The sequence below is a fragment of the Crocodylus siamensis genome, chromosome 1 (genome assembly GCF_052110815.1).
Source record: "Crocodylus siamensis isolate JL-2025a chromosome 1, ASM5211081v1, whole genome shotgun sequence".
Lineage (NCBI taxonomy): Eukaryota > Metazoa > Chordata > Crocodylia > Crocodylidae > Crocodylus > Crocodylus siamensis.
The window spans coordinates 68,804,422-68,830,268 of record NC_143395.1 but is presented as its reverse complement, the minus strand read 5'-3'; the positions used below and the strand labels follow the sequence as shown (position 1 = coordinate 68,830,268).

General features: G+C 46.7%; 1 protein-coding gene across 4 annotated transcripts in view; it reads left to right on the top strand.

The window, feature by feature from the left end:
* Nucleotides 1-1,170: 1,170 nt before the first annotated feature.
* SNX14 (sorting nexin 14) overlaps nt 1,171-25,847 on the top strand; it is a 76,564-nt gene continuing 51,887 nt past the window's right edge. For 2 of the 4 annotated variants that reach the window (XM_090035986.1, XM_090035966.1), the window contains exons 1-7: nt 1,172-1,419; nt 2,199-2,319; nt 8,138-8,211; nt 8,318-8,396; nt 15,134-15,177; nt 17,594-17,681; nt 20,571-20,655. In XM_090035986.1, the coding sequence (XP_089892112.1) occupies nt 1,280-1,419; nt 2,199-2,319; nt 8,138-8,211; nt 8,318-8,396; nt 15,134-15,177; nt 17,594-17,681; nt 20,571-20,655 (631 nt within the window). In that variant the 5' untranslated portion in view covers nt 1,172-1,279. Of the gene's footprint in view, nt 1,420-2,198; nt 2,320-8,134; nt 8,212-8,317; nt 8,397-15,133; nt 15,178-17,593; nt 17,682-20,570; nt 20,656-25,847 lie in introns of all 4 variants that reach the window. The other 2 variants (XM_090035995.1, XM_090035976.1) reach the window with 2 other exon arrangements.

Genomic DNA, 25,847 nt, shown 5'->3' with positions numbered 1-25,847 from the left:
GCAAGTGCACATTCAGATTCCTTGATGCTACATGGTTGATAGCTCGTATGTTCAGGACTGGGATTGGTGAACCTTTACAAGTGTAAAGAAATATTTTTTTCCTGAATAAATGGACGCGGTGCCTCTTCATTGAGGAAATCAGCTTCTGATTATGTGGTGTTAATCATGCCACAGGTACACAGCTTACAGGTAACCAAACCTAGTTCTTGGTCCAGCTAGCCTACAATTAGGTAGTCGGGCCAGTGCACAGGTCTGTCTAATGCATAAAGGGAACATGGGGCTTAATGCCTGTTGTTAGCAGGGCTGTTGGGTATGCCTCAACTGAATCTGGGGGAACAACATAAAACAGGGCTGGGGTGACAGTCACAGATTGAAGGTGGGGGTGTAGTATGGCAGAGCACCAGACAGCACCCGCAGGCCCTGCAGTCTGATGCACAGGCCGCTGGTACACGTGGGCAGCGCCCGGAGCAATGGCTTCGTCTCTCTGGTGGGAGGCGCAACGGGGACAGCTACAGACACAAGGGACAGGAAGCGCGGTCACGGGTTAAAGACGAGTAGCTGGAGGGGGCCGGGGAGCGGTGCTGAGGAGCAGGCGGGACGCTGCGCTGCCCCGAGCCGAGCGCCACGATCCGGGTGTCGGCTTCGGCGTCCTCCCGGCCCCACCGACCCGTGCACGACGCGGGCAAACCGGCTCTGCGACGCGTCTCGGCACCGACACTGAGGATAAACCCGGGCGGGGGCGCGGGCCCCGCTCTCCTGCTGCCGCCGCCCTCCGCGGGGCCGCCCCGTCTTCCCGCGGAGGCCGGAGGCGGGCACCCCGCGCCTCCGCACCCACGTTGAGAGGCGTCGGCTGTAGCGTGGCCAGCGCCGCCGCGAGACACAAAGCCGCACCGCGGCGCATGCGCGTCCCGGCTGGCAGCTGCTCCGCGGGGCAAGCGCCCGCCAAGCCCGTACCACACTTCCCCGGCACGCGTCAGCGCCCCGTCCCCGCGGGGCGGCCCAGCCCGTCTGCACGCGACCCCCAGATCAGGCCAGGCCCGCGGCAGGGTTATGGGCGGAGCAAGGCGCCGACGGAAGTGGACAGCGGCCAATCCTCACCGCAGGGCGCAACCGCCTGCCTCAGCCCGGCCGGCTAGGGGCAACGTCATGTGACCCGGGCCGCTCACGTGACGCCGCCTCACGTGATGCGCTGCCGGAAGTGGCTCGTTCCGGGGTCGCCTCATACTACAATCCCGGCAGCCGTGGGCTCCTAGAGCTGCCCTCGCCCCCCGGCTCCGCCATGGGCTGGGTGCGGTTGGTGGGCGAGTGGCTGCGGCGGCGGGTGCGGGGGGCTGAGGCGCTGCGCGAGACCTGCCGCCAGTTCCCGCTGTTCTGCTGCCTCCTGCTGGGACTCAGTGCCGCCACTGTCCTGCTTATCCGGTACTGGCCGCCCCTACCCCACCTTGCTGGGGCCCATGGCCGGGACCCCCATCTTGCCGCTAGCGTTCCATCACCCGCCTGTGCCCTAGCAAGGTGGTCTCGTGGGAAAAGCCCTGCCTGTATCTTCCACCCCTCAAATCGGCTGTCCCAATTTGGGCTGTCTCAAGTTGGGGAGCTGAATTTCTTTACCAGAATAGAAGCCTGCAACTGGGGTTGGTGGCTGTCCCGCCCAGACAGCGAGGGTGGGTTTTTAAGGGTTAACAGTTTGGACCCTTTCATAGCTGCTGCTGGATTGGCAGTTGCTGAGCCACCAAAGGCTGTTGGTTTGGCTGTGGCTGTGAAAGGGTTAATATTAACTGGCCGTCCTCCCTGTCCCCCCCACCCCCCCACCTTGGCCAAATGCATATTAGCTGCTGCATGCAGTCAGTTTTGACTAAGATAATCTCTCTGTCTACAGTTTGCCTTCCAAAAATGGGATACACATCTTATTTGGGGGCCTGTGGTATGCCAGAAAATTATGGTAACCTACTTAGTTAACACTGTTTTTTTTCTCCTTTAATGAATGACCACCTTGGATTCATTTAACTGGCTGCCTCATGAATTGAGTCGTAAAACAACTAGTATAGTTAGATACAGTTTTGCGATGAATTTTTGGTACAATAGTCACTAAAAGATGTCTTTCTGTTTATGTATTGTCACAAAACATCCTGTAGGAGATGTACTGCATAGTATTGCTTGTCTTGTTGGGTACTTAATTTCTTTTTTTATTCATTTTCAAGGTATCTTCATATTTTAATGATCTTTTGGTCGTTCGTGGCTGGTGTCATCACATTCTATTGCTCATTAGGACTAGATTTTCTCTTTCCAAATATTCTTTTTACAATAAGATATAAACCCAAGGTAAATTTACTTTCCTTCTTCATAGTATATAATTTTTTCTCTGTTTATTTTGTAGAATAAGTGTGGAAAATGTTTTTAGTCAACTCTTTGCTTGTTAACGTAATTGTGGCAAATGCAGGTCATATCTATTTGAAACATCAATATGATGAACAGTATTCAGATGATGATTAAGGACCTAACTCTGCAGACTTGTATGTACAGGCAGGCCTCAGATTTATGGCACAATTGGTTCCTGAAAACCACGTCTTAAGAGGTGTGTTGGGGGGCAGATCAGTACCCCTGCAGTGAGGGAGGGATTGGGACTGGGCCAAAAGCTGCCCAGCTGGGGTGGGGGATGAGGGTGAGGGGAGGAGGTAGGGCATCTCTCCCCACAGCTTCCACTGCTGGTATGGGAGGAAATGGGGGGGGGGGGTGCCCCTGGATCTGCATGGGGTGGGCGGGTGGGGCCAGAGCTGTTCTGGGCTGCACTCTGGGTAGGTGGTGGAAGGTGCTGGGAGCAGGGGCTATACCCTCCTGCTGCTCACCCAGCTGGCGCAGGGTGGAGCCTCTGTCCTGCCTCTAGACAAGTGGCACACAGCAGCGGGAGCTGCCCTGATCTCCCCATGCCTCCTGAATGAACAGTGGCCTCGTCCTGTGCCCACGGCTGGGTGAGCAGCGGCACAGCATTACGTGTGCCCAATCCAGGGGCACCCCTCCTCCCCCCCAATTGCTACTCTAAGGGCCTTGCCCTGCCACTGCTCCCCCGAAGGAGGACCAGGGCGGGATGAAGCTGATGTTCATCTGAGAGGCTGGGGCAGCTCCTGCTGCTGTGTGCTGCTTGTCTGGAGGTAGCACAGTGGCTCAATCCTGCCCTGGCTGGGCGAGTGGCGGGACAGCATAGAGATGTAAAATTTCCAGGAATTTTGAAGCCACGGGGAAAAAACTGAAATTTTGAGAAAAATTTAAATCTTTATGCAATACTTATTGTATTAGCACCCTTTACAAATCTGAATTCACTTTACTACTTTAAGAAAATCAAATATATTATGTATAACTTAATTTGCTCATAAAATTGTTTAGTATACTTACTAAATTTAAAAGTATAGTTTATTCAGATATTAATTACAAATCTACTATTTGAGTTTACTCTAAAATGTTTTTCATTTTTGTTCCAAATGGAGCTACAGATTGCTGAACTCTAAGCAACCTAGCATCTCTTAGTTTTTGCCAGTTTATGAGTAGGCAAAAATTAAAGTTGAAAAAAGAAGAAACCATCAACATTATAGTAAAACAAAGAAAGTTGTTATGTAATCTGGACTTAGTCTCCTCCACAGTGTCAAGCAGATACAGAAAGCATTCATTTTTAGAAAAAGCGCTGGGGGGGGAACCCCAAGTCATTGAATACAAACTTTGTTATGAAACTTTGTCTAATTGGTCTCATTTTCTGAGCTATCACTATCAGCAGTTTCTGATTCTTCTGATCCTTCATTTTTATCATCTTCATGAACTGAAAATTGAAGGCTTGCTCGAATTGAGACAAGCTTCTCTACTCTTTCAAAAGGTTAATTTATTTCTTGATTTGGTGCGAGTATTTCCAAACATAGACCAGTTTTTTTCACATGCTGCAGAAGATGGAGGAATCTGAAACAGGCAAGAAGCAAGAGGAGTCAGAGGCTGTGCCATGCAAAGACCTTGTCACCATGCTGCAGATACCTGAAGATGTTCTATATTCTGTAACATTTGAAAGTACCTTCCAGCATGAAGTCCTAAGTGTGTTGCTTATTTTGTAATCCAGTCAAATGCAGTAGCAGTGCTATCATCACTAACATTTCTGCCTTTGAATCTTGGATCTGAGAGACTTGCAGCAGCATGAACTTATTGGCAACAGAATTCTTCCTGTCTGTTACTAAAGTCTTTCATTTTTCTTTCTTCTGTACTTGTAAGTGAAGATACACTTAGATTCTCAAAAACAGTTGATTTTATTTTATTTTAATTTTTTTTAATCTGGGCCATTTGTAAGGAATGTCTGACAGAAATTCACTGTCTAATTCAGGTACAGTGATTACTGAAGAAATTGGCTTTACAATCTACAAGGAGTTCTGCAGCTGAACCCAAAAGACACCCTCATCAAGTACAATGTTCCTTCCACTTCTGGGTACTTTAAGATCCTCCATCATTACTGTTTCTTGAAGAGCTGCTTTCTTTTTTAGTAAACTTTCAAATGAGCTCATCACTCCACCCCATCTAGTTTTACTGCAGAGTTTGAATGTCACAGTTTTATTCTTTGCATTCTTTTTCCCTGCTTCTTAAAGACTGCAGCTACAATATGAGTAGCTTTTACATGTTTCATAATTTCTTTTGCTTTTCTATAGATCTTTTGCAGTGTCCAACTTTATGATGTTATTAAGAAGCAAGATTAGCCCATGGGATGCATGTCCCATTGTAGTAGTATGTGAATATTTATCCATTAAGATCTCCCATGCTGCTTTCATATTGCTTGCCTTTTCAGTCAGCAAAGCAAATACTTTACCACTCCCAATCTTTTGTAGGACTTCACATATTTTACTACTGTTATACTCTGCAGTATGCCTGTTCTCTCTTGTTTCAATGCTACTGTAAAAACTGGTTGAGGTATTGTTATCACAAAGTTTATGATTCCTTCTTCCTGCACATTTGTCTATCCATCTGTAAGTACTGCAAGACGCAGTGCTTTGTTGATTTTTTTTTTTTTTTTCCCCTTGCAAATTGCATTATACTTCCATATTCTGACAGTTTTTTTAAAAGAGACTTGCTCAAAGAATGTCTGCTGGGCAAACAGTATGGTGGTCTTAGTAGTTTAAGAGCTTCCTGCCAGTATGCATTTTCAGTTATTGACAGTGGTGTCCCAGAAGAATATGTTGCTCTTGCAAGAGCTTGGTCAGTGTTTTCCTGATCTTCAGGTGTCATCTTGTCTACAAATGAAGCTATTGAGAGTCTTCTGTGTACAGTTGGTTGCAATATTTGGTTACCTGAGGATGGTGATTGGGCAACCCTTTGTGTTGCTGATGTAACAGAAGAAGCAGCAGCAGGAGGACTTCTGGATCGAGAAAGTTGGAAAGAGCTGCTTGCATTTCCATCATGATCTACCTTCTCCTTACACACACTCATGAAGGGTTTTTTTAATGTCTGCAGGACACTTTTTACATATAAGGATATGTTGGTCATCCTAGTAGCATTTGGAAAGTCATATTTCATTTGACAGTATTTGCAAATCACTTTTTTTTTTTCTCAGAATAACTTGCAGTGCGGAAATGCTTCCATATGCTAGAAGTTGGTCGCGCCATTTTGCTGAGGGAGAAAAAACAAAAATGTAATTTAGTGGCTAGCTTGAGTGTGTGTGTGTGTGTGTGTGTATGTGTGTGTATATATATACACTAAGCTACAGCATGTACAAATTTAGTAACAGATGGAGGAAAGATGTCCTCAGAGTTAACTGTGAACAATTTGCCTGCCCTGCAGGCCTCCCCTCACTGCTAAAGTTGAATGATTTGTCACAAAACATCAGATTAGTAGGAATTCAATTATGAATTGTATAGGTTATGAAAATATTACTAAGGCAGCCTAAATATAATTTAATATACTGAATTCATATAAATTTAAACTCTTACCTCTCAATAAAGAAGTATACTTTCTTTCAGCTCTTTTGTGCTGCTTCTGTACTTCTGTGGATCTCAAGGTCACAGGGCCGGGAGGAAGCAGGTTTCTTCCAACTCCGAAAGCTTTAGACTTGCTCTGTCTGCTCTCCTGAGGCTTTTGAGCAAGCAGGGCAGTAAGCTTCTTGTTTCTAATCTCTACAGGAACAAATGGATGCTGCTGCCAGTGTCCACTCCCAGTCCTTTGAGGCCTAGTCAGGAGGACAGGAGCAGATCCACCAACCTCTTTTGTTGATCAAAAGTCAACAGTAGAGAAAAAGTCCACAAGCAAAGAAGGCACTGAATTCTTGTTGCTTGTCTTGTGAAAATGGCAGTGCCCCCTGGGGGCAGAAACACATCTTGCTTTTGCATTTGAGAGTTGTACTGTACTGCTTGTCCTTGGTGTAATGATCTGATACTGTAGATAGCCTTACATAAACATCTTCCTGTTACATAGTTATTAAAAAACATTTTTTGGGAGTAAAGGGTAGCAGTATATGAACACCTTGTCTTAAACATTTTATTCATAGAATCATAAAGTAGGATTGGAAGGGACCTTGTAGATCTTCAAGTCCGACCCCCCCCCCCCCCCCAACCTGGGTGGGAGAAAAACTGGACTCAAATGAGTTCAGCCAAGTAGGCATCAAGCGTCTTCTTAAAGACCCCCCAGGATAGAAACCAGCACCACTTCCCTTGGAAGTTGGTTCCAGCTCCTAGCCGCCCTAACTGTGAAGTAGTTCTTGCAGATGTCTAATTTAAACCTACTCTCCAACAACTTGTGGCCATTATTCCTTGTTATGCCAGGGGGTGCTAGGGGGAACAGTGTCTCCCCCAAACCCATTTGTTCCCCCACCAGTGAGTTTATAGACAGTCCCCCCTCAGCCTTCTGTTGTGAAGCCTGAACAGGTTTAGGTCCCGCAGTCTTTCATTGTAGAGTCTGCCCTGTTGTCCCCAGATCATGCGGGTGGCCCTCCTCCAGACCCCTTCAACGCTGTCCACATCCCTCCCGAAGTCGGGCGCACAGAACTGGATGCGGTACTCCAGCTGTGGCCCAACCAGGATCGCATAGAGGGGGAGGATCACCTCCCTGGCTCTACCCCAGATGCACCCGTGGATGCACTACAAGGTCCGGGTTAGCCCTGCCAACTGTGACCTTGCATTGATAGTTCAGCTGAAGTCAGTAACGACTCCAAATTCCCCTCTGCCTCCGTGCTCTCAAGAAGGAAGTTTCCCATTCTGTAAGTGTGCTGCTGGTTTCTACTGTGTAAGTGCAGCACCCTGCACTTGTCAGTATTGAAACGCATCCTGTTTATGTTAGCCCACTTCTGTAACCTATCCAGATCTTGCTGCAATCTTTCCCTCCCTACTAGCGTGCTCACCTCACCCCAAATTTTGGTATCATCAGCGAATTTAAACAGGTTGCTTTTCACCCCGTCATCCAAATCGCTGATGAAGAAATTGAACAGAGCAGGCCCCAGGACCGAGCCCTGGGGGACTCCGCTGCCCACTTCCCCCCAGGTTGAATATGGCCTGTCCACCACCACCGTCTGAGTACGACCCTTTAGCCAATCTGCAGTCCATCTGACTCTGTAGGCATCAATGCCACAGTCGCCTAGTTTTTTAATGAGGATGGGGTGGGAGATGGTGTCAAAGGCCTAGAATCATCATTCTAAAAGAAAATATTTCATAAGAGTTTTCTTTTTAATTTTTCAAAAAATTTAATTTCACAGGGAAAAAAAGAAAAAAGTCCAGGGGGCGGGGAGGGGAGGAAACTTTTTTTTTGTGTGTTTTATTTTTTCCGGGCCTTCACATCTCTAGGAGGGCATACCTTACTCCCAGCCAGTGCTTTCTGCCACCCGTCTGGACCCCCAGCATGGGGTGGGCTCAGTGCAGGAGTGCGATGAGTTTTAAGTAAAGCGGTGTGTTTTGTTTTGCTTTTCATGTCTGCTAGCAGCCCAAGTAATCTTTTAATTAAACTCAGTTGTTTATCCTTTAGTACTTTGCTAAGTTGTGTTCCTGGTGGGGGATGGGGGAGTGATATTTAATGCTGATCAACTGTGTTTTAATTGCATACAATAAAAGCAAATTGGCTAATTCAAAAGTGCAGTGAGGTAGCGGGTATGATGAAGAAAGAAAAACTTCCTATTAAATCCTTTCTCTTCTAGCAGTTGGAACTGCAGGAACTGTTTCCCCAAGGTCACAGCTGTGCAGTATGTGGCAAGGTCAAATGCAAGAGGCACAGGTAAGTCAAATAGTGTGGCATTTCTTATCTTAACATTTTATATCTTGCTGGTAGAATTTTTTCTTAAGTGTTATGTTAACTCTTTTCTATATTCTGTATTTTACAGACCTGCTCTGGTTCTGGAAAACTACCAGCCGTGGCTGGACCTAAAAGTGCCTTCCAAGGTTGATGCATCTCTTTCAGAGGTAATTATCTGACAAGATTTCAGTCCATTGAAATCTAAAGGTACAAGCCTTCTATCATTCAAATACGTTTTAAGGTCTCTTAAGCTCCTGGCAGATGTCACAATTAAGACACAGTTAAGCTGTTAATTGTGTCATAAATAGTAACCTGCCATATGTGTAAAGAATTAATGGCTTGCACAACAGGAAACCAGCCACAACAATATTCCACAGAAGATGCATAACGCTTTGTAGCTGGTTTTCATTGTGCTTTATATTGAATGTGTAGCAGGGTAACCAGAGCCAGCCCAACACTCTTCTGGGGTGGGGAATGATGGTCAGATTTTATCTGTCCCAGTGCTGGGACTGCACAGGAGTCTCAAACCAGCTCCAGTGCAGTCCTAGGGCTGGGAGCAACAATCAGCTGATAGTTGGTGCAGTCCTAGGATGGCAAGAGAGTCTTGAACTTACCCTAGGACGGTCCTGGGGTGGGGACTGGCAGTCAGCTGATTGTCAATTCCCATTCTGGGACTGACAGGGGAAGTGCAGGGGGAGCCCTGCCATACATGTGTGGCATGGTAGAAGGCATGCATTTTGGGATCCAGGATCAGATCCCATTGTGCCATAAAATGAATGTGTGCCAAGGGCTTCAGTTTCTATGGCTATCAGAAGGGAGTTGATCTCCATTCTTATGTGTATTTTAAAAAATGGGCTTTATTCTTGTTCTATATAGCTTTAGTCTTTCTATAGTTGGTACTGCTGTGGGCATCACTAGAATTCTCTGCCCAGTTCTGGCATCCAAACTTCAAGAAGAATTTTGATAAATTGAACTAGGGCTGGAGTGCTGTGGAGCTGTGATGTCCCAGGAAATGTATGAGAGGCTCAGCACAAGGGCAAGTGGCTCTTCCCTTCTCACTGCCAATGTTTGCTGTGGCAGCTGCCCAGAGCCCACGTAGGGCTATTCTGCCTCTCTGTCATGTCCGCCACAGACAGGTGGCACAACAGAGTGGGCACAGGCAACCCCGCATGGTTTCCAAGCAGCTGCAGCAAGGAGTGCCAGTGGCGAGAGGGGGAGCAGCCACTTTTCCCCCGCCCCAGCAGCAGTTCGTGCCCCGCTGCTGCTCAGGCCATTGGGCAAGTCCAGAGCCAGCGTGGGGCCCAGGCTGGCAGTAGCAGTGAGGAGCAAACTGCAGCTGAGCATGGGGGGAAAAGTGACCCCTCCAACCCCCAGTGCTCCGTGTGGCATCTGCTTGGAGCGGATGCAGGGCTGCCTGTGCCTGCTCTCTGTTGCCACCGCTGCCCTATGGGCAGTGGGAATGCAGAGGAGAAGCAGGACAGCCCTGCATGGGCTCTGGATGGCTGCCTCAGGGAGTGCTGATGGTGGGAGGGGGAGCAGTTGCTTCTCCCCTGTGCTGAGCGCCAGCTGCTTCTCTGCGGCCTCTGCTGCTCAGCCTGGATGGGTAAGTGTGAGGTGCATGGGGTCAGGGCTGCATCGCTGCCTGTGCCGCGGGGCTGGGAGCGAGCAGGCATGTGGCAGCTGGATGGGAGCCATGGCTTCTGCTGCTGGTAGTTATGTGCAGGTGGCGGGGCAGCTTCAAGAGGGAGGAAGCTAGCTCTGTGTGCCCTGTTCTGCTCCTGCCACCATGGCTGAGCCCGCTAAGGTGCAGCCCATGCATTGGGGTCCGTGGCAGGCTGGGCAGGACCCTCCAACCCTGCCCGCAGCTTGTAGCAGGCGGATGCAGGCAGTGAAATGCCCAGGGTGGAGGACAGGGAGGCAGCTGTGCTGCTTGCTCCTTCGAAATACAGCAGAGCCCCTTCTTCCCAGGCAGCCCCAAGTGGGTCCCCCTGGGCCACTGCCTGTGCAGCCCCTGCCCCTGCGGGGTGCCCTGGTGCCCCAACCCCATCCAGTCCTCAACACCAACCTCCTCCCCTTCTCCCCCCCCCCCCCCCCCCCCCCCCCCCCCAAGAAAATAAATTTAAACATGTAAATTAAAATTAAATCTGTAAATTTATACAGTTTGCAGGTCTGCAGTATATTTAAAAAAAAAAAAAAAGTTGGGAACCCCTACCAGCCTACACCCCATGCTCCTACCACCCCACTCTGGGCCCCACACTCCTGCTGCGTGCCTGGTCGCTTCCACTCCTCTACCCCACACTCCCCACCGCCACCACTTTCCTGCCCACCCGCTGGCCGCTCTGCACCCTGTAGTTTCCATACCCACAATACCATACCCACACACGCACGTCCCCACAAACCCCCACTGCATACCCCCTGAGACCCATGGATGCCCCACACAATATACAAGTAAGACTAGATTTTGAGCTGTTATGCAATCACTTCTACGTATACTGCACAAACGCACACAAATCGGATCAAAAATATATTTTTTAAATTGAATTAAAATATTTTATTATGGGTGTTTGATTTTTAGTATGTAACTTATTTTTTCCCTAAGATGGCAAACTCTCTTCCCCAAAGGAGTACTTCCAGGGGCAAGGGGAGGGACTTCTGGTGGCTAAGGTTAGAGGTTAAGGGGGTGGGACTTCAGGTCCCAAGATATGACAGGCACCCCGTCCCCCGATTGCCAAGGGGCGGGGCTACCCATGCACCCTTGACAACTAGCTAAAACTTGGTAAGCGGCCCTCCGCCTGAAATAATTTCCTGCCCCTGCTTTAACACCTTTATTTTAGTTGTAGATTGAAAGTGGGCGAAAAAAGGTTTTTTTGCTTTTACAATGCTAGTCTTACAGCTTTGGTTTCTCAACTTGGAACAAAGCAGTTTTTGAAGAGAACTAGCTGAATAGATTTAGAATTATTACTGTTTTTTATGCCCTTGCAAACAAGGGTGTTGTTCAAAGTTGGTTTAGCATTCAGTACACTGTGGTTTCAGGCATTTAGTTCCAGGCACTTCCATTAGTTCTTCTTTTAAAAACTTTTGGCATCAGATTTTTAATGCTGAAATACTATTATTTTTAGTTTAGCATTTATAGTAAGCTTAGGCCTACATGTAGGTTGTCATAATTCTAAAATTTAATTTGAAATAAACTTCCCTTTTAAAAAAAAAATCCTATTTAAATAAAACTTTGACTAAGAATAATATTTGTATTCATTCTGAGTAAAGATTTGAAAAAAATAGGCATGTTTTAATTGAGGATTGCTCACCATGTGAGCAATTTACCAAGGTTTGTGGTGGTTTCTGCATTCCTTGAAATGTTTACAATTCAAGATGGTATGGTTTTCCAGAAGTTGTTTAAGTTCAAATAGAAATTCTCTGAACTAATTCTTATACTTGTGTTAAACAGCAAGTTATCCTAGATGATTACAATGGTCATTTTTGGTCTTGTCTTTTAAAATATGTTTGTCTCTAAATGAATTGGCAGGAGTTTGATCTCTTGGTTTGTGACTGGGTTTTTGTGGTGCTATTACAGTACTGTTGTTTGTATTAAATAACATTTGCTGTAACTACTGTCCTTGGCTATCCCTTCTGCTCTCCTGTCTACTGCTTTTATTACTCACTCTGGCCTCTCCATGTTTTGCTTAAACTCCCTGAGATAGGGAATACTTATATGAAGTTGCCAGTGTGCTTTCGAGTGCTATGAAAGAAGTTTAGTCAAGTAATCCCAAAGAAGTAAGCTAACAGCCCTGAACTAGAGTTAGTATTTTCCTACATGTGAAGTAGTCCGTATTTTCAAAGGTAAGTTATTGTTTTGTTTATGCAGTAGTCTACTTTCATACAGTCCTAGTATTCCATGGTATGTACCTTCATAGCAGAATTGAGTTTTAGGAGCTCTGATTATCAAACCTATTGCTTGTAGTTCAGTCCAATCTAGGAAGTATAGCTAGAACCTTTGAGAAACCTACCTTTTTGGAAACTGAATGTGCTGGAGCAGGGGTGGCCAGCCTGTGGCATGTAGCAGATTGAAGAGGGGGCAAGGAACACACCCCAACATAAGGCAGGGAACCAGAAAGCAGAGCAGCAGGTCAGGTATCCAGGTTATAGCTGTATTGGTCTGGAGGAAAAAGCAATCAGGGTTTTTAGTAGAGATGATGTCTTTTATTACACCAAGAAGACTTTTGCAAAAAATCCTCTTTAATTGCAAGCTTACAAACTGCCTGCCCAGAGGAGTTTTCTGTCTATTGACTCCTCTGTGAAATCCTATGAAATATGAACTTCCATTTCCACCCAGGAGAATTTTTACAATCTTTTCTCTGATGCCTGGTGAAGGGTGTTTGTGCCCAAAAGCTTGCAGTTAAATAATTTCTTTTTGCAAAAATCTTGCTGGTCTAATAAAAGATATAATCTCTACTAGGATCCATGAGCAGCAGATCAAGCAGGGAGCACAGGTCAGGAAGCAGAAAATGTATCATCATCAAGTTATCCAGAGCAGGGGATTAGAGTGACACTCAGAGAGGGTGTGAGGCTTGTTAGTGCTGCATCTGCCAAAAAGGTTGGCCCTCGCTGTACTGGTGGCTGGTAGTATATAGTAAGGGCAGAAGTGTTGCGGTTTGTGTGACAGTATTATTACCCTAATGATCTCATGGTTTCCCTAAGGTGTTACAGCCCTGAGGATTTTGGTTCTTGTGTGAAAGATGGTAGAGCAGAAGAGACTTGGTACTCAGATGGAGCATGTTTCTGTTACAAACTCTGTGCAGTGTTGGTGCTGCTTATGCAAATTCCATGATGCTTTGCTTCTGCTTTCCCATTCATCCTGGTTTGGGTTCAGATTACCCTGGGGGTTTCCTGTCAAATGGGATAAGGAGGCTGCTGTTCATTTTTGCATGAGATGCAGGACGTAGTACTACTGTAGATGTCACAAGATACAAAACGTGTTTCCAATGATAAGTCAGTGTTAAGTCATCTGCATTGCTATATGTGGAGTCTGTGTTTGTTTATTTACTGTTTCATCAGACTTGTGAGATGCTTATCGGCATAATCCAAGGCTACATATTGGGGATAGAGGGCTGATCAGAAGTGTCTCTGGTCAGTGCCTTGAAAGAAATGGTGTTAATGATTTAAGAATCCTTCCACATGTCTGATTAATCTTTCATTAGTTCTGAGACTCTAAATTCCTGGCTCCAAGTTACTGTAGAGGTCTTGGAAAAAAAACCCTGTTCCTCAAGAGCAGAAAACAAAACATCCTCCTCTGTCTAATTAATCCTTTCATAGGTTTGATAGACAAGCCTGTTGCAAACATAATTTTGTCCCAGGTAGTCAAATAATGCCCCTAACAATCCAGAGCTGTGCAGCGGCTTGGCTACCTGTGCTCTCTTTCATCTGGGATCCTTTGTTCTGCTCCTGAGGTCCCATCTTCTTAACCATGTAGTTATTACATAAAAGGCTTTCCTGCTGGTTATATGTAGACTTGCCTTGTTCCTTCCAGTTGATCTCCAGGATCTTTGCTCTGACTTGCTATTCAGTGCTGTATCCTTAGTCCTTTAATATTATAGTTCAGGGATCAGCAACCCTTGGCATGTGTGCCAGAGCATGGCATATAAGGCCATTTTCCTTGGCACACCACAGCTGGCCCAGGTTCTGGGCAGCCATCACTGGCCATGGAGCCCGGACTGCTTGCAGCAGGCAGCTTAAAGGCTGCAAGCCCTGCTGCAAGCAGCCTGATCTCTGTGACAGGCAGCAGCTGCCCAGAGCCTGGGCTGGCTGCAGCTGGGAGACTGCAAATACTTGTGCCAGGCTCGGCAGCTCCATGGCTGTGGCAGCTGTATATGCGCCTCCAGGCACACAGCCAGAAAGTGGCCTGGTGTGGTGCAACCCTGGCTCTTCCTCTATGGTCTACCAGGAGGCGTGTGTGAATCTTCTGCTGCCATGGAGCCAGTGCCAGGGCTGTGGAGCCTAGTGCAGCTGTTCACAGCCTGCCCACCGCCTGCTGCAGCTGCCTGGAGCCCAGGTCAGCTGTGACAAGCAGCCAGAAGTCTGCAAACAACTGCTTGGGGCTCTACAGCCCTTAAACTGGCTCTGTGGCAGTGGCAGTTGCACTTGTGCCTTGGGGCAGATGGTAGGGGAGGGACCAGGGTTGCACTGTCCCAGGCCTCTTCCCGGCCATGTGCTCAGAGGCACACATGCAGCTGCTGCTGCCACGGAGCCAGTGCTGGGGCTGTGGGCCCTGGCGCACCTGTTTTTGTACCCTCCTGATTGCAGCCAGCATGGGTTTTGGGCAGCTGCAGCAGGCAATGGGCAGGCCACACCAGCTGTGTTATTCACCAGCTCTGTGGCAGTAGTAGCTGTGCACATGAGTCATGGTGCACAGCAGGGAAGGGGCTGGGGCAGTGCAACCCCAGCCCCTCCCCTGTTGTCCTTTTGGAGGCACATATCCAGCCACCACCAGCAATGAGGATCATCCCCCTCACAGTTCCCCAGCCTCTGGCACACCAAGTCTAGGCGTGGGTGCAGGTTGATGTGTTTGGCACTCTGGCCAAAAATGTTGCCGACCCCTGTTTATACTTCCTTTTTGGTAACTATAGTAAATTTCTCTGTAATCCGTAGAAAGATTTTCCCTTTAGCAGTATTTGATTCAATACAAGGCTAAAAGCACTGGTTTGCCGGACTCTGTTTTCCTCTTGTCTTTACTTTTTATATATTCTTCTGCACTGTGGCATTTTGTTCATTTACATCTAATCTTGCCATTTTAGAGTTGCAATGTCCATATTTTATGATGTTGGGAAAGAGAATCATATGACTTTTTTTTTTTCTTGATGTTCTTCCACTAAATAAATAAGTTGCATATTATATAATTTATTTGTTACAGGTGCTTGAATTGGTGCTGGAAAATTTTGTTTATCCGTGGTACAGGTATGAGCTTTTCATAGAAATAACTTTTTCTCTAAAATGAAGACTACTTATTCAAAGCAATTACCTACAAAAACATTCTGTTGTTTTTTGTGTTCTGGCGTATGTAACAGTGCTGCAGATGTTACAAAATGTGTAACAGGGCTCTGACTATAAATAGCAGTGTTAAAATTACTTCACAACATAATTTAATTATTGATCAATTATAGTTAAGATTAGCAAAGCTGTAAAACTATAAAGCTTATTTTTCATTTTCTCCATAACACAGTTTAATCAATTTATGACTTTAATATTGTGCTTGTGAAGTAGAATGGTTTGTTTCCCCCATTAAAAATTACAAAGATCTTGTGAATTTTATTATGAAAAATTAAAGACATTTAAACTGAAAAATACATGCTAAATTGAATGAGTCTTTCCTGGAAGTCACATTTTGCTAACACTTTTACTAATAGTTTGAAAACACAAAGCTTTTAGTCTAGAAAAAATTCTTTCTTAATTACAAATAATTTAAAAATAATCTACTTTTAAGTAAGGAAAATGTAGTCAAGATGCAAGCTTTAATCTTACAAAGACCTACCTCTCTGAATGCTTAATTTTAAGGCTTTGAGCAGTTATTTTCAGTTTGAGTACTCAGTTAAAGTTAAGCTCAAATGTAAAGAAGACTTTATAAGGCTGGGACTGTGCCAGGGTTTTGTAATTGAAAGGTGTACTGTTTATTAGTATTTCTAAGCATTTTGAAGGAAAATTTCAGTTTTTGGCATTTGAATTGCATGTTATGAGATTAATTTCTAAAAGGGAATAAAGTACAGAAGAACATCTTTTACTTGTGAACTTTGTATGTGACTTTTTCTATTTAAATGTAGGGTTCATTTTTTGTATGCTAAAATAAATCGTTAACTATTGTCACCTTATTCTCTGTTATCTCTTGTTCTTTGTAATCTCAGATTTTTTCCTATTAGGGCATTCTTATTTGTCAATTTATTTTTAAATGTATCATAAGTCTGTATGTCTGTGTCTGCTTTGGTAGTGCAATGAATGCTCTGAATGTAGGGGTATTGGTTGGCCTAAGGACATAGGCAGCCAAGGTTCCTTGGGCAAACCTGATATCTTTTATTAGACCAGTTAAAATAGTTGGAAAAATTCCTGTGTGCGAGCTTTGGGGTACAAACACCCTTCTTCTAGCAGAGGAAGCATCTGTATTTATGCATTTAACTGACTTGGGAGAACAGCAGGGGGAGCCTGAACACTATGTTGTGCATTACTGTGTTGAAAAACCTTTTGGGTTTTTTTATTCTGTACACTTTAAGGTCACATGGAATACAGGTGATCTCCTGAGCTAACTAAAATAAAACTCAAGGGTGGCCACACAAGTGGCTGTCTTCTATATTTCATCACTTAAAATTACATTTGATTGTTAGATGATGAAGTGTCTGTGGGCCCTGCATGTTGTTGTTCTATTGAACTGACGTGGAAAACGTTTTCAGTGTGTTTTGGAATCACAGGATCTAAAAGGAACCAGGTCATCTTAATGTTTGTACATTGCTTGGCACAATAGGGTTTTGGAAATAAGTGCTTGGATCAAGTAGAGGAAAAGATTCTGAACCTGGTCCATTGCTTGAAGCTTTTAGAGGATTTTTAGTTTTTGTTGAGGACAATTCTTCTAACTGCTTTTAGCTATAATGAAAATATTTATCTAATATTCTGGGACATTTTTCTCCTTCCCTTCTGTTTGGGGGCAGACCTCTTTTCCCTGACAAGAAAATGAGGTTGCTACTCTTTTGCAAAGGGGTAGGTTTCAAATATTGGACAAGTTTTGGATTGCCTCGCCTAAAGCAGCAGGGTTAGAATTAGGTATGGCAAGGACTTGGGCACATCACTTTTGTGCTGTTTCTAATGCTAGCTGACCTCATTCAGGACAGAATATGGAGACTAGACACAAGGGAGTCTTTTGGCTCCACCACCTCGTTCAAATTTCAACTAGGATGATTATTGAGCATTATAGCACTTCTTCAGAGAGCTGTGTAAGTGCTGATTTGGGCTCACTCCCTTATTCTGAAATTGGTAACTCTCTTTTTTGTGGAAAGACTATACTGGACATGGAACCCTGCTCTGAGGTCATGCAGCCAGTCAGTATTAGTAAAGGAATTGGGGCACTGTTTCTGACTGTTTTGCACTGACCATTGCCCAGTCATAGCTAACTATTACCTAATAAGCATGTTTAAGTTTGTCTTGTGAGCAGACCAGTCCTGTGGGCCCTACCCAGTTTTTGTGAATATTTTTTTTATTTAGTGACAGTTCTTGTTTTTCAAGTGCTACTTGATATTACTCTTTCATTTAGAAGTGTCAGATGTAACATGGATCAATATCAAACCAATATTTTCTGTGTTCTTACATTATGATCTTTTTTAAAACATTGCAGAAAAGTAACAGATGACGAATCCTTCGTAGATGAGCTGAGAACTACATTGCGGTTTTTCACATCTGTATTAGTTCGCAGAATTCACAAGGTAAAATGGGTTAGAGATGTTAACATGGTTTTGTAGTGAAAGTGATATGCTTTTTGTCTATTATCAAAAGGAACTTTATTACCCTTTGTATATAAAACTTCCTCTGGAATTCTTTTTTTTTTCCTCTTTGAATACCCTCTTTCTCCAAAGCTTGTACTCGTGGCTTCAGATGAGTTGGGTGGAATTCTTAAGAATGAAAGTCTTTTCACAGCTCTTTTTAATGATACTTTGTGTTGGCAGTAGATCATCTCCTATGTTGCAGTAAACATTTCAAAATCAAATTTAAGGAAGCTATTAAAGCAAACTGCTAAATGGCACAGAGCTGCAGTCTATTATCTGCTTTCTCTGCTTCTTTAAATACCTCAAAGGGTTTTGTAAATAGACATTACATATGTCCTAGGAGAGAGCCTGTTAATTCTACAGATGTACAAGACCTGCTTCAAGATTGTCTGAAGTTTGCAGGAAACAGTGTGGTGACACTTCTTTTTCATGGGATGTTGTGCAATGTGCGTGTAAGACAGAGGTGGGCAAAATATAGTCCATGGGGTGTGCCCGCCAAGTGATTTGCATCTGGCCTGTGGCTGCCCCTGTAGCACTCCACGTGGGGCTAAGCCCTGCTTAGGCCACCAGCACTATGCTCTCGCCCACGTCTGCTGGCCCTCGTCCCAGCCAGCATACACAGTTTACCAGCAGGGTTGCTCTCCTGTCCTGCCCCCCACACCCTCCTCCCTCCCAAAGGGCAGGGTCATTCAGGGAGTGGATCACAGCTCTGCCTTGGGCCCTGGCCCCACACTGTCCCTGCCCCATGATTCTGGGGTCTCTAGGGAGACCAGTTGGAGCATGGGCAGGCAGGGAGCTGCCTCCAGGGTCAGTGGCAGTGCGGAGTTGGGGCCCAGGGCACAGTCACAATCTGCCACTTGCATGCCCCTGCCTGCAGAACTCGTGCCTGTTACAGGGGTATGCAGGCAGCAGATCACAGCTCTGCGCTGGGCCCTGGCCCTACACTGTCATCATGCTGCAACTTCGCCCTATGATCCCGGGCTTAAGTGCCCATCCCATTCCTGAGCACCATTTCATGTCCACCTGCACCTCCATCCCACATGTTTTGGTGAATTGTTGCACTGGGGGAGGGAGGAGGATGCTTACCTGGTCCATGGCAATTCATCAAAACTTCCTATGTGGTCCCTGGACCCAAATAATTCCCCACCTATGCAGTAAGGTCATCGGCAGTCATTCCCTAACAAGCTGGCCAGGATGTGTGTTTGGTATAGCAGCTTGGAAGGGCTATATGTGTAAATGGAAAGTGCCACTTCAGTTTTGGTGTGGATCAGAATCTAGGGCATTCAGGACCATGGCAAATACAACTTCTGTTTACAGCCTAAGTAGAACCTCGATCATCCATATCCAGGTGTTTGCAGTTTGCTTAGTTTGCAGTGAAGTGTCAAATTAAGGATGAACTGCTTATCTGTTTGTTGCTGTATACTTTGAAGCATGCCATTCCTTTACTTAGCTGGAACACATCCACAGTTCTGCACAGGACTTAAAAAGAAGAAGGTGCTATGCATTAGTATGAATTGGTCTGTCATTTTAGTTGTTGGGAGAAGTATTTTTAATTGCTTCAGATTTAAATGCCTTTATTTTCTGTGGTTAAATTCTGGAAGGAAAACTATCTCATTTTTACTACTTTATTATTTTCATTAGGTTGTGCTCTTGCCCTGGCCTTCCTTCCTGCTCCCCCCAAAAAAACAAACAAAAAAAAGCCTGAGAATAAAGAGAAATTGTTTAGCAGTCCCTGCTAGATATTTCTGCCAACATGAGGATCCTTTTTCTGCTTGGGTCATGGGAAGTTTGTTTCTTGTCAGAATAGATAACCATTAATTTTTCTTTTTAAGAAAAAGATTTAAATGCCCAAATAAACACCAATGTAGTTTTTATGATTGAAAAACCCTGCTGACAGAATTAAACAGTAATATTCTCTTTCATATTGTATTTCCTTTGTTTTATGATTGGGACCCTATTACTGGGATAATTTTATAATAATAAGAGTCTAGACTTGATGGCCCAGGAAGTCCCTTTTGATCTTATGGTCTGATGAATAAGGGACCTACCCAAATCAAAGATGCAGGAGACTGATTCTGTGGGCAGACTGCAGTGCCAGCCACCATTTTCATGGGCTTTTTGCAGCGGGGCTCTCCCTATGCCTCTGACTGGCTGAGAGGCCTGGGTGGCCCTTCCCCTCACTGCTGATTGGTTGAGGGCTGTCCATCATATGGCTCGACCCCTCACCACTGACTAGCCAAGAGGGCTATCATGTGACTCTACCTCTTGTGCTCTCCACTAAGCAGCAGCAGCAGGCAGCTCTCTCAGCCAGTCAGTGGCGAGGGGTGGGAATGGTGGCCATCTTGGCTGTCCCTCTTCATGCTAGTAGCCCTCCTTCCCCTTTTTCCTCCTGGTGGGCTGTGCAGGCAGGCCACAGCAACCATTAGGACTGCTGGCTTCCTCTGGGGAGCCAGTATTTTATTTTTATTAAGATCTGTTTGGGTTTTTTGGTTGTGGATTTTGCAAATATTGCCCAATATTTTTTCATAGACAATGCCCTATTTTTGCAATTTCTGTGAGATCACAGATTGAGTAGGCCCCTACCTATGAGTGCTGCAGGATACTCTGTGTGCAGACAGGATGTGGCCTTCACTTTTGATTCTGGTTCTTGTTGACTTTAGTGCTTTTGGAAGACATATGGTTACTTCTCCAGTGTATTCATGGGTTTTGGTATAAGAATCAAATATAGACAGCATCTACTACTTGGCAAGTGATCAGAGCAGTTCTTGTGGAATATAACTTGATGTCATTTTTCAGAATTCTTTTTCTTAATTTTGAATTTGTTTTTAGGTGGATATTCCTTCTGTTATTACAAAGAAGATGCTGAAGGCAGCAATGAAACACATAGAAGTGATAGCCAAAGCCAGACAGAAAGGTACTGCAAATACTTTGTGTAGATTTAGCACCTCATTAATCTATCTAAATTGAAGATATTAAGCCTAAAACATTGTATTACTACACAGTTGCCAGCATATTGATTAATCTCAATCTTTCATTGCCTTTCCTTTTTTACAAGAAAATGTTACTTTTCTTACTGTACTTGCTGTATTGGGTTCCTAGCCTTCTGTGAAGAGACAAGAGTTTGCATGCCACTGGGTGTGGGTAGAGAGGGAGGGGATATATTGTTTTCATGCATACTGCCTACCCCCAGAAAATACATGTACTATTAGCTAGGAAGGAAGAATGAAGACAAATATTTTCCAGTGTCATGGCTGAAGAGGCTGCACAGAACAGGCACAGAGAATAGTCCACAGTGTCAGTCACTCTCTCCTTGCAACTAAAGCTATTAACACTCTTGCAGCTACTGCCAAACTGAACAGTCAGAGGCTTCTGCCAACTTCATAGAATCATAGAAGTAGGCTCAGAAGGGACCTTGTAGGGAGCAGGGTAGCCACCCTAACTGTGAAGTAGTTCTTACAGATGTCTAATCTAAACCTACTCTCCAACAACTTATGGCCGTTATTCCTTGTTATGCCAGGGGGCGCGAGGGGAAACAAGGTTTCTCCCAAACCCTTCAGGTCCCCCTCTAGTGAGTTTATAGACTGTCACCAGGTGCCCCCTCAGCCTTCTCTTGTGAAGGCTGAACAGGTTCAGGTCTCGCAGTCTCTCACTGTAGGGTCTGCCCTGTTGTCCCCAGATCATGCAGGTGGCCCTCCTCTGGACCCTCTCAATGTTGTCCACATCCCTCCTGAAGTGGGGCACAGAGAACTGGACACAGTACTCCAGCTGTGGCCTGACCAGTGTTGCATAGAGGGGGAGGATCACCTCCTTGGCCCTGCTGGAGATGCACCTTGTGGATGCATGACAAGGAGCGGTTAGCTCTGCCAACCGTGACCCCGCATTATTGGCCCATGTTCATCTTGGAGTCAGTAATGACTCCAAGATCCCTTTCTGCCTCCATACTCTCAAGAAGGGAGTTTCCCATCTTATAAGTGTGCTGCTAGTTACTACTGCCCAAGTGTAGCACCCTGCACTTGTCAGTATTCAAACGCATCCTGTTTTTGTTAGCCCACCCCTGTAACCTATCGAAGTCTTGCTGCAGTCTTTCCCTCCCTACTAGCGTGCTCACCTCACCCCAAATGTTGGTATCATCAGCAGATTTAAACAGGCTGCTTTTTACCCCGCTGTCCAAATCACTGATAAAGAGATTGAACAGCATGGACCCAAGGACCGAGCCCTGGGGAACTCCGCTGCCTACTTCCCCCCAGGTTGCATGACCCGTCCACCACCACCCTCTGTGTACGACCCTTCAGCCAACCTGCAATCCATCTGACTCTGTAGGCATCAATGCCACAGTCGCCCAGTTTTTTAATGAGGATGGGGTGGGAGACTTTGTCAAAGGCCTTGCTGAAGTCCAGAAAGACTACATCCACGGTGACACCTGCATTCAATGTTTTTGTGACCTGATTATAAAAGGCAATCAGGTTGGTCTGATATGACCTGCCCCTAGTGAAACCGTGCTGGTTGCCCTTGAGCATCATCCCTGAAGCTGGCCCATCGCAGATGTGCTTCATGCTGATCTTCTCAAAGAGTTTCCCTAGGATTGAGGTAAGACTGACAAGCCTATATTTGCCCGGGTCCTCCCTCCTCCTTTTTTAAAGATGGGGACTACGCTGGCTGTCTTCCAGTCATCTGGCACCTGGCCCAAGCACCACGAGTGCTTGTAAAGCCATGCCAAGGGCCCTGCAATAACCCCTGCTAGCTCCCTCAACACCCTGGGGTGGAGAGCATCTGGACCCACTGATTTGAACACGTACAGCCCCTCCAGAAGCTCTCTAAGCCGGTCCTCCCCAACCTGAGGTTTGGAGGCATTCCCCTCAAGTCTGTCTTGCATCATAGTGGGGAAGTCCCAGTCCCTGGACAAGAATACGGCGGTGAAGAATTGGTTAAAGAGTTCTGCTTTCTCCTCTGGCGCAACCACCAGATTGCCCAGAGAATCTTGCAGGGGCCCCACATTTCCTGGTGCTTTCTTCATCCTCCCTATAGATTTGAAAAAGGACTTTTTATTATCTTTGATCTTGGATGCTAGTCCTAGCTCTATGTCCACCTTGGCTTTCCTGACATCCCCCCTACAGGCCTGAGCAGAGGAAGTATACTCCTCCTTGGAGAGAGCACCCCACTTCCACCGGTTGCACGCCACCTTTTTGGCAATCAGGCATTCCCGGATGCCCTTGGTGAGCCAGAGGGGCTTTCGGGCACTCTTGTCCCCCTTGCTTCTTGTTAGGATGGTCACCCCTTGGGCCCTGAGTATCATCTCCTTAAGGAATGACCACTCATCTCGAGTTTCCCTGCTCTCGAACCCCAGCGCCTCTCCCACTAATCTCAACTCATTGAAGTTGGCCTTCCTGAAGTCTTGGCTACCGCCTTGCTGCAGGTCCTTGACACCCTGCGCTGGATGGTGAATTCCAGCAAGCGATGATAGCTATCACCCAGATGGTCAAGAACCTGGAGGCCCCTTACCAGGTCGTCGACTGTGGCCAGGACCAGGTCTAACAGGGCATTTCTTCTGTTGGGACTTTGCACCTCCTGAATTAAGTGGAGGTCCTGTATCTCAGCCAGGAACCTCCTGGAATGGTCCGGCCTGGCTGACTGTTCTTCCCAGCAGATGTCCAGGTAATTTAAATCGCCCATGACAACTACATCCCTTGCCTTAAGTGCTTCTGCAGGCTGGCCCGAAAATTCCCGGTCCAGCTCCTCCCTCTTGATTGGGGGGTCTGTAGTAGACCCCCATGGTTAGATCCCTCTCCTCACAGCCCCCTTCTATCTTGACCCAGAGCACTTCAGCTTGCCCCTCCTCTGACCCCATTCTGCTGGCAGAGGATGTGTATTGCTCCTTGACGTAGAGCGCCACACCCCCACCTTTCCTTTCTTTTCTATTCCTCCTGTAAAGCCTATAGTCCCTGATGCTAACTGCCCAGTCGTGGGATGAATCCCACCACGTTTCTGTAAGCCCTATTATGTCTGGGTCTGTACTGGCCGTTTTGAGGGTGAGTTCCTCCTGTTTGTTCCCCATACTACAAGCATTGGTATCTAGGCATTTAAGGCCTTGTCTAGTTGTGTGTGCCACCCCCTGATTTAGGAGACTGTCCGGACCCCTGTTGCTTTACCTGGGCACTCCTTGCATTTGTCACCTGTCTTGCTCAGGTGGTGTCTCCTCATCTTCCTGCGGCCCCCTCCCCCAGCGAGACTAGTTTTAAAGCTCGCCGTACGAGATCAGCCAACCTGGAGGAGAAGAGACGCTTGCATTTAGGAGAGAGGTGAAGCCCATCCCACCCCAGCGAGTCCCCCGTCCGAAAGCATGGGTCATTATCTAGGAACCCAAGGCCTGCCTGGCGGCACCAACTGCATAAGTGCAGGCCCCATGTCACTGTCCCTGCCTGCTCATCAGAATAAGAGAGGAGAATACCACCTGCGCCCCTGTCTCCTTAAGCTTGTCCCCCAGAGTCTTGAATTCCTTCATAATGCGGTCAGGGTTGCCCCTGGCCACGTCATTCATCCCCACGTACGTGACAACCATGGGGTGCTGGTCTGCAGGTTGGATGTAGGCCAGGATCCTCTCCGTGATGTCCCTAACCCGAGCCCAAGGCATGAAACAGACCTGTCGCACCATGAGGTCAGGCTGACGGATGGGACCTTCCAGTCCTTATAGGATGGAGTCTCTGATATTGAGGACCCGGCATTTCTTCCTGCTGGTGTTCACTCTCTGCCCATTCTTTGTCATGTGGGGAGTGGCATCGTCCCTGCTGCAGCCAGTTTCTCTGTTTTTCTCCATCACAGCTGCCAGGACATTGAACCTGTTCCCCAGGTGAACCTGGGGAGTTTCCACCACTAGGCCTAACAGCTCTGGATTTGACACCTTTTGCCACTCCTGCTTTGGATACGTCTCCTGTGGGGGCTGTACAGTGGGCGACCAGGCCTGCGGAGAATAGAGAGAGGCATCAATTTCATCCTCTGCATCCATGACCCCGCTCTGCCTGGAGCTCCCTCACCTGCTCCTCCAGGGCCCTAAGTCATGCACAGGAGGGACAGGCAAGGGGACCACCAGGCCCCCCGCCGCCAGGGCCCCACCAAGCTCCCCCCCCACAGATGGGGGGGCAAGGGGCCACCGACCCCACCATGAGCTCCATCTGGGTGGAGGCCTCAGAAGAGCCCATGGCAGGCGGCAGTGCACAGGCAGGGCCCCTGGTAGCTGCACTCCGCGTCTGCACCATGTCTGCAGAGCTGCGCCTGCTTTGCTCACTGGAGGTGCCACTCTGGGCAGCTACATCGCGCCCGCCTTATGCGAACACAAACACCAGCGTACCCTTGCAGAGCATGCCTGTTTGCGCACACTGCCCACGCGTGGCTCCCTGTTGGGAGAGCTAAGAGGGCCCTGGAGGGCTTCCCTTCCGGATCCACCTCAGCTGCGCTGTACACTCTGCCCCACTTACCTTAAGGGGAAATCAGCTGTTGCTGCCCCTGCCGCTCTCTCCTCTGCAGCTGCTGCCTTCGCCACCGAAGTAAGGTGTGTACACGTGTGGCACACATGTGCCCTGTTCCCCTCTGCTCCTGCTCCCCAACTGCCGGAGGAATTTCAAACTGCGGCTTTTTGGCAGCAGATGTGAGAGGGTTAACAGCTTTAGCTACAAGAAGAGGAACTGACTGTTCCTTCTGGACGTCCAGGATAGAGCCAGCCATTACAACATCCCTATGCCTTCATTTTAGCACAGAAATCTGTTTTTGAGCTTAAAACATCCACCCCAATTTTGGAGGGCTACTCTTTGGCGAAGGTGTGTTCACCCTATGCTGATGACTGTGTATAGCTGTAGCAAATAGCTGCATAAAACTACAGAGCTGTGCCAGCTGTTTACTTCACCTTTTTATTTCAAAGGCCGCTGCTTCTCCAGCAGCTGTCTGGGCCTGCCCAGGATTGCCAGTTGAGTAAAGAAAGGGCACCCTTTCAAGTAAAAGCTGCAGCAAACAGCTGAACTGCTTGGATTGTTGGGTTTTTTTCTTATTTGGCAAGCTGCTGCGACTTGAATGGGTTGCAACCCACTTGGATATGGATATGTACTGCATAAGACTTTC